Here is a 12,799-nt window from a genome sequence, read left to right as displayed (position 1 = left end):
GTAGCTCACCACTGTACAGTATTCCACCATACAAATATGTACAAATGTGATGTAAATCAGAGTAAACTGCAGGAAAATAATTAGAAAGGGAAAAGTGAGTATTTCTCAACTTAATTTTTAATATCATCTATTTATTTATAGGTTTTTATTTTCAATTTTTAATAATGGCTGAATTTAACAACCAGCTTGCAAAATTTCTGAAAATTTACCAACCATCGCTTGTGAGCTGGAACAAGCCAGCTCCAGCACATGCAGCCTGAACATATGATACTATTTGCCAAACCCTACATTGAAATCATTAAAAAAATCTGAGTTCAAGAAAACCAGCATAAAGAGTCAACCTTTGCCATCCAATAAGAATCAGAATCAAGCCTACATACAATTCCAATAAGCAGAGAAGAACAAAACTGGTACATCAAAATATTATAGATCCAGAATGTAACAAATAAGTAAATCCAGAACAATTTAGTTGGTCTACTGTTTCCTCTACCTACATACTTAACTATGAAAGGACTTCAGTTTTGACTGAGCTCCTGGGAAGTTTTGGCATCAGTGCCCAAAGCCAATCACTGATTTGGACAAAGGAAATTTACCTGGGTATCAGTTGGTCTCGTTGCTGCATTGCAGTCATTGTCATCCACCACTGACATGTATGTCCCAATGATGCATTTCACTGCCCTTAGCTGGTATCCCTGTCCACAAGTGACACTGCACTGGGGGAAAGAAATAAAACAGAAAGTATATACAATCTAGACAATGTCCTCCTTCCCTAACTTTACCTATAACATTCTACAAGAGAAAAAATATTTCCATCATAGTGGGCCAGAGGGCTGGCACTCAAAGATATTAGGTAAAAGCAGGTAATCCTACTCTGTACAAATTATACTGATCGATTATCAAGATATTACATGGAATTATTTCTGCCTCCCATTGGAATTATGTTTGTAGGAGTTCAGTTCCTTGACTGTGAACCCCTGGAAGGAGGGGAGTACATTTCAATCATTTTTACATCTTTCACACTCTACCTAGCAGAATGCTGTGGCTAAAATACGTACTTTATATAGCTCTTATTTGACTTCTGGAAAATTTTCCTAAAGCAATTATCAGAGTTTGCATGAATATTTTTGTATAAGAATGGTCTTTGCAATATTATTTGTAAAAGGCAAAATATTAGAAACCACTTAACTAGGCGAGAACTGAAAGTCAATTAAATGCACCATGGCAAACAGATCATAAGGAAAATGTAGCCACTAAGCCTAATTGTTAGATTTAACAAGCATCTAAAAAACAATAAGTAGAGGGAGTGACGTCATGGAAATGGCTGTTCAGGAAGCTCCAAGAGTCGATCCCTCCACTGAAGCAACTATTAAGCTGGCAAAAAATGGCAAAATCTTTTTTTAACTCTGGAAGCTAATCAAACACTTAAAGCAACTAGGTGAGTGCTTACTGCCAAATTTCAGTAGAAAAGTGCTGAGACATTTTTGCTTATTGCCCCCCTGCCATATTACATGTTCCTCTCAAATGCACATGGAACATTCTCCAGTACAGACCATATAATAGGCCACAAAACAAGTCTCAATAAATTTAAAAACCCTGAAATCCCACAAAGTATCATCTCTGGCCACAATGGAGTGAAGTTAGAAACAAATAACAGGAGGAAAATGGAAAGATTCACACGTATGTGCAAATAAAACAACAGAGTCTTAAATAACCAGTGGATCAAAGAGGAAATCACAAAGGAAATTAGAAAGTACTTTCAGATGAATATAATCAAAAATAAAACATAAAATTTATGTTTTAATAAATATAAAGATGCAGCAAAAGCAGTGCTCAGAGGGAAATTTGTCTGTAAACATGTATATTATTTTTAAAAAAAGATCTCAAATCAATACCCTAACTTTACAACTTAAGGAACTAGAAAAAGAACAAACTAAACTCAAAACTAGAAGAAGGAAAAAAAAAAAAAGACTAGAATAGAAAAACAACAGAATCAACAAAACCAGAAGTTGGCTCTTTAAAAAGATCAACAAAATTTATAAATCTTTACCTAAACTGACTAAAAAGAGAGAAGACGCAAACAACGAAAATCAGAAATGAAACTCTACAGCAATCAAAAAGGATAATGAAAGTACGATGAACAATTATATGCCAACATGTTAGACAATCTAGATGAAACACACAAATTTCCAAACATACACTAATTACCCAGAAACACAAAAATCACAAAACCTGACTTCAAAAGAAACAGAAAATTTGAACAGACCTATAAGAAGTAAAAAGATTGACTCAGTAATCAAAGACCTCTTAATAAAGAAAAGTCCAGGACCAGATGGCTTCACTGGTGAATTCTACCAAACATTGATAGAAGAATTAAGTACTATTCACAATAGCCAAAAGGTGCAAACAACCCAAATGTCTGTAGAGGGATAAATGGATCGACAAATTACGGTATATCCATACATGGAATATTAAGCAGCCATAAAAAGGAATGAGGTACATATGTGTGCTACAACATGGATAAACCTTAAAAACATCATGCTATGTGAAAGAAGCTGGAGACACAAACAGTCATGTATTGTATGATTCCATTTGTATGAAATACTTAGAATAAGTAAATCCATGGAGGTAGAAAGCAGATTGTTGGCTGCAGGGGTGAAGGGGAAATGGGGAGTAACTGCTTAATGAGTATTTTGGGGTGACAAAAATGTTTTGGAACTAGATAGAGGTGGTGGTTGTACAACATTCTGAATGTACTAAATGCCACTGATTTGTTCACTTTAAAATGGTTAATTTTGTTTCGTGAGTTTTACTTCAATTAACAAAAAATTGATTAAATACAATCCTATTTTTAGTTTTTAAAACATAAGGAGACAATCATAAATGTATTAACTCTGCAGTGTAGAGCTAGGAGTGTGGTTTTCTTCTTCTGGCTAAATTACTTTTTGCAAAACTTCTCTTATGAACATGCGTTATTCTTCAATATTTTAAGAAACAGTCTGTTGCCCTAAATTGCATGTTCAGCCAAAGGAAGGACACATTTCTGGCTAGGACTGACCTGGTATAAACACACATAAAAAAAAACAGGCCTTTTAGTTCTAAAAGATGTTATATTCAAATCTTAACAGTGGTCCTGAGCTGTGCTCTCCTCCTGTTATTATTTACAAGAGCTAGCAGATATAGACAGAAAGGAGGCAAGATCTGGGGCATGAGTGGACTCCCCCTGTTTAATACGTGTGATCAAACGTGATCAACCATTCTGACCAAGGATGCTGTGTAATGGAGAGGAAGAGTGCCAATGTGAACGATAGAAATTCTAAGGGTGTAGTAATAAAGCTGCTCTCATTTACTGCACGCATGTTGGAAATGAAGACGTAAGCTAGGGAAGAGGCTGTGGCTGGACAGGGTGGAGGGAGAGTCATTCTTAAAGCGATTACACAAGTGACAGCAAGCAGCTGCTTTGCTTCTCTTGGGAACATGGAGTGCTACTTAAATAGTACCTGGAACGCTTTTGCTTCTATATTAGGAAAGACTTAATTCCAAGAGTAGTGGCTTCTTAAATGAAAGCCCAAGGGAGACTTTCACTCTCTCCTTTAAGAACAGTTCAAATGACTGTGAAACCTACACTGGGGGCTTGGAAAAGATTCTTTCCAAGAGAGATGATTCCTGTAACCTTTGATCTAATTAATTCTGTTTGAAAAGTCTGAATAATTTATGAGAGGTGAACGTAGGAACCATGACACTGGGAGCCAAAACATCCCTTCCAAATCCCAGTCCAGACCCTCCTGCCAAAGACACTGGCGCTGGATCACATTCTGTAACAGACCCACAGCTGCACGCTAGTAGATAACATCAGCCAGGCACGAGATCTGTTGTGAATTTGTTCAAATTCGTGTGTGCTCAAGCTACAGTTTTAACCCAAGGGCGAAGACACGCACGTGGGTCTGGAAAAGGAATAATCAGCTCCAGGAGGCCAAGCGGCAACTCTCAGAAGTGGGGCAAAATGGTTGCAGAGTTTCCATCACTTGGCGCCACGGAGGTGCAGTGCGTGCCACATGCCATAGTGGTTAAATCCCGGCCGCTGGAATGTCCCTCTGCAGGCCCGCTCCAGATAAGAAGGAAAGAATGTAGTTAAGAACTTTATCATTCAAAATACCTGTCCCCAGGGACCTGCCTGCCAGGACGCACATTCTGGCTGCTGACAGGTCTGCATGGAGGCTGGCTTGGTCTCAGAGTCACAGATTCTATCGTTTAATCGATCTTCGCCAAACTGACACCAGACCTGGCGGTGCTTATGCCCTTTTCCACAGGTGACCAAGCACTGTAATAAAAGGTACAGCCAGTCAGGGTCATTTCTGAACAATGTACCGTGGTTCCCGGGGATTAGTCATTGATTAACAGGACCAGGTGTGCTCTTTTCCCACAGCAATTCCTCTCAGTCGTTGCAATTTGTAAATACATCAAGGTTCATGCTTTTCACGCATTCACTCATTCGTTCATTCATTCTGTATTTATCCAGGCTCTGGGCCAGTTTCAAGCACTGAATAAACTTAACACAGCATCATGCTCTGAAATCCTGAAAAACAGCATTCATGGTTTGGTAGCATAAGAGTTAAGGGTGGGGAATTTACGAGTCAGACTAACCTAGTTTTTAATCCTAATACTGGTTTTTAATCAGCTGTGGATACTAAGTGATCTCCCTGTACTTCAATTTTCTCATCTGTACAATGGGGAATACAAAAATGCCTACTGCCAGGAATTGTGAAAACTAAATAAGAAAAATCCAAGTGAAGTACTTAGCACACGCTCATTCAATGAGTCTTAAATATAATCTAAATAAATAAATATAATCATCATTATTATCTACTTTCATTGTAGAAAACTTGAGAAATACAGAAACACATAAAAAGAGAAAACTATAATTAACCCAAATCTCACTACCTACCTAGGGATAACTATTATTAAAATTTTGCTGTTTTCTTCCCAGTCTTTTTAGCTATAGAATGTTGGATCATACTGAATATATACTTTGATATCTTCCACTTCCATTTCATTAAGTATTTCTCAAAGGTGTGTTACTTAATTTGAGATGATACTTTAGCTAGTATTAGCTATCTAAGTAGAACTTAAACCCAATACCTTCTTTCATGTTTTTTTTTTTTTTTTTTTAACTAAATACTAGAATTGAATCTAAGGCCACTTAGTTAACACAGAACATAAGAACTAGGTTTGTTGTTAATTTGTCCAGGAGTCAGACACTTTTAATCACATGCACTGTTACCTGTCTGCCATTTCAGAGGCGTTAACAGTATTCTTTTACGATTCAGATTTTATTTAACGTTGAAAGTAAACAGTTAATATTGCACTTGCACGGATGAGATAAGGGAATGGATGCAGAAGCTGTAGCAGGGCAATACCTCTTTCCCCACATTCCTGACTTGGCCCATAAATAAGGCAATTTCTGTTCCCCTGCCACTTGCTCCCCTGAAGAAAGGTGGAGGGGGGCACTTGCTCGGTGAGAATCTCACCAGGAAATACTGACACTGTCTATAAAAGCGAGTTGCTGTCCTCGGGCCACCTATGTTACACAATGGACGGTTAGCCTTATGCTTCATCGGGCAAGGGACAAGCAAAGCATAAATCTGGAATACTCAGCCTGCTCCTTTCTCTTTTTCCCAAGTTTTCTACTAGCAACTAGATGGGTAATCAAATAGGTCACTCACTGGGGTCTAATTCCCTTATTTCAAAGATAAGAAATCAGGGAATCTTATTTTTGACTTCAGATCGAAGCCAATGCAGCTTTATAATTAATAAAGAAAGCCCTGATTTCCTTTATATAGCAACTTAGCCAGGGCTCAAAGAGGAGGGAAGGTGAGGAGCTGGAGCTTCAAAAATCACCAACAGAAGCTACTATGGCGGGTGATCCAGATAAACCCACTGTGACTCTGAGGTCGCCAGTGGACCAGTCATGTCCAGTGAGACAGTCATGGGGCAGGTGGAAGACTGGAGGTGTTTCCTCAAGAGGAGGTGGGAGAAAGGTGCAGCTGGTCTAGCCTTGAACTGACCTGGGGGAGACTCAGAATTGAGTATCAGAGATGAGCTGGGGGAAATAACAGCCTTCCCATCTCACCTCTGACCAGTCTCCCAATTTCCACTGTGGACAAGGGAACTCGTTGCACTTCTGAATGGTGACCTTCTCTTGATGCGTGCATTTGCTATCATCAAGTACATCATTACGGGTGTTGACACAAATAGCCCTTCTTCTCTGGGTTCCACCATCACAGCTTTTAGAACACTGAAAGGACAAAAAATGAAATAAAATTATTGCTGAGTTTCTCATCAAGCATGCTCAAGATACTGGCTGGGCTGGCTTGTCTCTTCCAGTCCTTAAGAAACAACCAACCAACGAAGCCTGGTCAATTCTAGCTGTTATTTTAGGGGTATCTGTTTATGTTATCCATTTATTTACCAGGTTTATACCGAAGTCAGTATTAGCAAACTGGCAAAGGAAAACAAAATTGGACATAGCTTGTGGGATATGAAAAAAGTGTTCTGTTGAGTTGTTCCACCACTCCCAATTTTCCACATGCCATGCCCACATCAGACATTACAAATTAATCATGGTACTCTTCTGCAGTTTTAATGGGGGCAGCCATTATAAATCAACCATGGTACTCTAAATGGGATTTCTCAACGCAGCTCTGCAAGGAGCCATCATCAGCTAATCAGACTTACTCCAAGAAGAAGACTCTCTGAGTGAGAACCAACTTACTTCAGTCCAAGCAGAATAGCGCCAGCCACCCGTGTTACATTCTCCTGAGCATTTTTCCCGGTTGCTTGGTTTGGGGTGACTGCCGCAAAAACTGTCATCAACCTTCTCGGTCTTCCCGTCTAGCCTGCTGTATTTGGCACAGTAGATGTCTAATGTGCGGTAACCCAAGCCACACTGGGCACTACATTCACTCCTGCTGGCCACGTGCCACCTGTGCATAAACAACGGGGAGAAACCAACATTTCTATTAAATATATATGTCTTATCGAGACTCGACTGGTAGAAGAATTGAGCTCTGTTTTCTTCCTTAACTCAAATACCATGAAACCCAAAGCCACAGTCAGTTACTGAAATCCAATTTAAAACCGGCATTTCCATGTATTTTTCATGGCTGCCAATGTACACGTAAGTCACAGAGTGACAGTCAGTGGTTCTATGTTTGTGAAGATTCTCCCCTGATACAGTCAATCTGAAATTCAAGCAACCAAAAAGAAAAAAAAAAAACCCACTGGAATTCAGCAGAGCAAAAAAAGCAATTTTATATTTAAAAGGTTCATGCAACCCAGCCTTTCATCTGTCAAGGAGGCTGTTTTTTGTTTGTTTGTTTTGTTTGTTTTTTTGTTTTGTTTTTGTTTTTTGTTTTTTGGTGGTATGCGGGCCTCTCACCGCTGTGGCCTCCCCCGCTGTGGAGCACAGGCTCTGGACGTGCAGGCTCAGCGGCCATGGCCCACGGGCCCAGCCGCTCCGGGGCACGTGGGATCCTCCCGGACCGGGGCACGAACCCGTGTCCCCTGCATCGGCAGGCGGACTCCCAACCACTGTGCCACTAGGGAAGCCCAAGGAGGCTGCTTTAACAGGGAATCACTGTTGGAAACACTCCCTAGGAAACCTCCTTTTTGTGGGCCTGTGCTGGAAAATGCTCAGTGAACATCCTGTGAATTAATAACGGAATGGATAATTTGGACTATAATTGTGAATTTCAAGTACGCTAAACTGTGTACATTATTATCTGTGAATAAAGACTATAAGTTAGTTGAAGCCATGGACCATAGTCTATATAACTCAAATACAATTTGTTTTCTTTTTTGGCTGTTTAGCGTCTTAGTTGCGGCACATGGGCTCTTTCGTTGCGGCACATGGTCTTCAGAGTGGGCGGGCTCAATAGCTGCGGCACGTGGGCTTAGTTGCCCGGCGGCATGTGGGATCTTAGTTCTCCGACCAGGGATCAAACCCAAGTCCCCTGCATTGGAAGGCGGATTCTTAACCAATGGACCACCAGGGAAGTCCCACAATTTTTTTTTTAAAGACTAATTTTTTTTAGAGCAGTTTTAGGTCCACGACAAAACTGAGAGGAAGGTACAGAGATTTCCCACATACCCCTGCCCCCGCATATGCAGAGCCTCCCCATCATCAGCACTCCCCACCAGAGTGGGACATCTGTTACAACTGATGAACCTACGTTGTCACATCATTATCAACTAAAGTCTACAGTTTACATTAGGGTTCACTCTTTTTTTTTTTTTTTTTGGCGGTACGCGGGCCTCTCACTGTCGTGGCCTCTCCCGTTGCACAGCACAGGCTCTGGACGCTCAGGCTCAGCGGCCACGGCTCACGGGCGCAGCCGCTCCGCGGCACGTGGGATCCTCCCGGACCGCGGCACGAACCCGCGTCCCCTGCATCGGCAGGCGGACTCTCAACCACTGCGCCGCCAGGGAAGCCCCTAGGGTTCACTCTTGATGTTATATATTCTATGGGTTTAGACATATGCTTAGTGAATATATATCCACCATTACAGTATCACACAGACGTAAAAATCCTCTGTGCTCCATCTATTCACCCCTTCCGGTCCCATGATTATTCACTTTTAAAAGTAGATTTGAATCTACAAATTTTTGTCAACTTTATATCCCTAGTACCTATAAGACTTTTTTGGCACACAGTAGGTGCTCGGTATGTACTGATAAATCAAGTGGTTCTTTTAATGCTCCAGCAATGGAGCTAGAGCTTAAAAAAGAACAAAAAATGCTTAAAATGAATAGAACAGTCTAAGAAATGAGCTTGAAACATGTTTCGTTGATCAAACTTAGCAATCCCCAAAGGATGATTTCTTTATATAATCTTCATTTGAATTTGCTCTTGATCGTTAATTCTCTCCTGCTTATAAACTCCGTGGTTTGCCAAATCCCAATGCCCTAAGAGTTCTCCCTTCTACACTCAGGAAGAGAAGAAGAGCACTGGACACATGCTTGTCTTGGAATTTCTGACAAATGCTCAAAAGTAAGTCACAGTTGACCTACTCCTACATTTGGCATGTAAAGTGGGCTACTGAGATTTTCCATGAGAGTGACATGGTATTTGGAGGATTTATTTCTAACCGGAACATGTTACATGGGGATTGTAAAACAGTGCTTTATCTCATCCTGTCAAAGTTTAATCTGGGCAAACTCTCACTTCCCTAAGGAAATGAGGCAAAAAATGTGGACCAATTCAACAGAGGCATCTGGAACTTTCATCTGCCCTTTGATTCTGAGCTACCTTCTCTTTGCCTTCATCATCATTTCCTCGTGGAAGGGTTATTTTCCATCCTGGATAAGGGAGCCAGGAATCCTGCCCCCTACAAGAAAGCACACCAGCAGCTTGGGCTGGAAAAGTGTACCAGAATTTCCCTGATATTCATAAAATCCCCAGAACCCAGGCAGAGAACGTGGCGTAGTCTGTGGAAAGGTCACAGCACTGCTTTAGGACAGTTCTCAAAATGCTATCACTTACTTCACTTATTATCACACTGGAAAGTCATCTCACCTTCAGTGCTCTGAATTCATTCATTCATGTCATGTAACAACTGTAATGTGTTACTATATTGCAGAAAAGCAAAGTGTTTGTTCATAAGTGGAAACAGAAAAATACGTATGTCTCCATGGGTGTGGGGGGCATTGTGGCATTTTAAATAATTTGGGGAACTACTGATTTAAGCAAGTTCCTCTATTGGAGAACTTCTCAGGGCCTTCAGAATGTTAATCTGAATTACAAATCTTCACATAGTGGAGAAGACAGTCAGTAATACTTCTCACTCATACTGGTTTGCCGTGGACCATCCTGCTGAACTAGCATTCTATAAAAATGTTTGGGGAAAAACTGTTGTACAGTTTGAGCAACCAGTACTAATCTTCTCTCCAGTCTTTCAGTTTTGCACAAAGATACTTGCCAATTATTCGTATAAATCATAAAAGCAGCCACTGTCAAGTTGATAGAGAGAAGACAGACAGTAATGCCTTCTTTGGGCTCAGTTTCTGCATTTGCCTGTTATTCAGTAAATAACTTTTTACTTCCAACAATCTTTAAATGCCAGTAAAATATGAGCTTGAATGCTGACATATAAACACAATCTTCTAGGGACTTCCTTGGGGGTCCAGGGGTTAGGACTCTGTACTCGCACTGCCGAGGGCCAGGGTTCAATCCCTGGTTGGGGAACTAAGATCCCACAAGCTGTGCAGTGCAATCAATCAATCAATCAATAGGATCTTCTACTTAATTTCAGACATGAGCATGCACCTGTATAGTTATGAGGCTTTAAAAACTAATCCTAAACTTCCCCTGTTTTTCTTTTCATTTCTAAATTCTCCTCCACAAGGTCTGTCACTTCTACCGTAGACACGTCTACCAAAAGGCATGGCTAAAATTCCTTCACTTTCTTTTCTTTAATCAGCCAGAGGTGCTATCATCACCCAAGCCGGTTCCCTGAGCTACTGTCGTCCTTTGGTATCAGCAGAGTTTAAGGTGATTTTTTTTTTTTTTTGCGGTGCACGGGCCTCTCACTGTTGTGGCCTCTCCCGCTGCGGAGCACAGGCTCCGGACGCGCAGGCTCAGCGGCCATGGCTCACGGGCCCAGCCGCTCCGCGGCATGTGGGATCTTCCCGGACCGGGGCACGAACCCGCATCCCCTGCATCGGCAGGCGGACTCTCAACCACTGCGCCACCAGGGAAGCCCATTTTTTCTTTTTTTATGTTAAGTATTAAAAAAAAACAGGTGGCTTTCTCCAAATGGGGTATTTAGAATAGTACCTTTGATATACCTACTATATGAAATGCAAAGACTTTAAGACCTGACTTTATTTACCTAGTTATTGTGAAATGAGTTTTGATAAAAATCAGAATCAGAAAGTGCAAATACAAGCTCAACACTTATTAGCTAAGTGACTCCAGGCAGGACACTTAACCTCACAGAGGTTCAGCTTCCTTATCTGGGCAGTGGGGGCAAGTAGGATCCATTTCATAGGGCTACCAGGAGGATTAAATGAGACAAGGCATGTGTAGCATTTAACACACATGACAGGTACTCACAAAAAGTAGCTGCTGCTATTATTATTATTATTACCCTTGGTATTTTATTCTCTAACCAAGTTCTGAGTATCATGTAACTCCACGTAAACCATTAATACAAAGTGAAAAGAAATCCAGTTGAGATCTTCTTCATAATTCTACATAAAAGTATCATGGATCCAAGGCTACCTTTCAATGCATTCGCTTTGTACAATTTGCTTAATTTTTGTTCTCCGTCAGAAAGCTTCCAAAGCAGGAGAAACTCTGGAGAACATCCAATTCGCCAGCATCGTCACCAACTAATGGCAGCTTATTTTAGAATCTGATTGAAGTGAAAAATATTAGTTTCTTGAAGAAACAGTTCAAACATGATCTCCACCTCAACTTGGTGCTCCTTGCATAAACTTTAAACAGGGTTCTTCAAAAATCATTTTTTTTAATGGTCATGTTCTATTACTTGTGGTTCTTTGTACAAACCCGCCTTCCTTGGGATTATAAAAGCATGCTCAGTGCCGCAGGCAGGTGTTCCACAATATCTGCATTGATCCTTTGAGACTCTACCAGCCCCAGCTGGATTCAGTCAGTGGGGAAGTGAAATCTAAGGCAATGCAAGTAGGGTAGGCAACAGACATGGAGCAGAAAACTCCTCAGAGGTATTCCTTTTCACCAAGAGGAATGGAAAAGCTTTAGAATTCTCTATTCACTCACCATTTCTTGCCTCAGATTTCATACTTTTCTTAAATATAGAACTGTTTGCATATCTAGATATCTCTATATAAATTTTCTTCAAGTTCCCTCCATAACTCTACATTAGTGCGTTGCAACTTTCACGTATGTAATAGTTCTCATACTGGGTGATAAACACTCTGGGTGGATACAGAGCATTACGGGTACCTTGATGGATGAAGTTACCTCTTTTCTGTTGCCTTTCAAAACAAACTTTTGCGTTTGATGTAACTCCCTCATAATAATACCTATGCAGCGAGGTGTGAGGGTCAAATGAGAACTTTTTTTGGCAAGTGCCATACTCTAGTAGTTGTTTCTAATTCTCAGGAGAAGAACAAGAAATCTGCAGGTATATGTCCTAGATAATCCGTTTCAGAAGGACGGAAAATCGGCTAAAGCTTATTTCACTGAAACACAAGGAAGGGGGTCTAAAGACTAACAACCACACCTGCTTCTCACATGCAGAGACCTCCTACCAAACCCTCACAACTCAGTACTAAAGACCATGAGGAAACACTGGCCTCACCTCAGGTCACAGTCTGTGCCGCAGGGTTCAGTAATGGGTGCTGGCTGGGGCAGCCGATCACATCTTTGATCAGAAACTGTAAGCTGATCAGATTCCCTGGTACAAACAGGTTTTCGTTTCCGCTCGCCTAAGCAAGGAGGAAAAAAGTTATTCAGACAGAGTAGCCTATTCCATAAACTATTTAGACCAGGGACTGGCAAACATTTTCTGCAAAGGGTTAGATAGGCAATATTTTTGGTTTTGTGGGCCACATGACCTCTGTTGCAACTACTAAACTCTTGTTATAGGGCAAAAGCAGCCGCTTACAAATGTAAAAAAATTGGTGTGGCCACGTTTCAATAAAACTTTATCTATAAAAGCAGGAAATGGGCTGGATTCGGCCCACTGGCTGTAGTTTGACAACTCATGCTGTAGACAAAAGGAAACAAGATAAATTACATTAGACTACTAAATCTATG

General features: G+C 40.8%; 1 protein-coding gene across 5 annotated transcripts in view; it reads right to left on the bottom strand.

The window, feature by feature from the left end:
- Nucleotides 1-12,799, bottom strand: part of ADAMTS9 (ADAM metallopeptidase with thrombospondin type 1 motif 9) — a 226,863-nt gene that overhangs the window by 146,840 nt on the left and 67,224 nt on the right. For all 5 annotated transcript variants that reach the window (XR_010842518.1, XM_059075759.2, XM_059075758.2 and 2 more), the window contains 5 exons: nucleotides 12,342-12,468; nucleotides 6,770-6,980; nucleotides 6,128-6,292; nucleotides 4,154-4,318; nucleotides 594-713 (listed from right to left, as the gene is read on the bottom strand). Coding sequence is in view for 4 of the 5 variants with exons in the window: in XM_059075759.2 (XP_058931742.1) it covers nucleotides 594-713; nucleotides 4,154-4,318; nucleotides 6,128-6,292; nucleotides 6,770-6,980; nucleotides 12,342-12,468 (788 nt within the window). In the remaining variant the exon portion in view is untranslated. The remainder of the gene's footprint in view (nucleotides 1-593; nucleotides 714-4,153; nucleotides 4,319-6,127; nucleotides 6,293-6,769; nucleotides 6,981-12,341; nucleotides 12,469-12,799) is intronic.

Source organism: Kogia breviceps, chromosome 10, assembly GCF_026419965.1.
Source record: "Kogia breviceps isolate mKogBre1 chromosome 10, mKogBre1 haplotype 1, whole genome shotgun sequence".
NCBI lineage: Eukaryota > Metazoa > Chordata > Mammalia > Artiodactyla > Physeteridae > Kogia > Kogia breviceps.
This window is presented reverse-complemented; position numbering and strand designations above follow the sequence as displayed.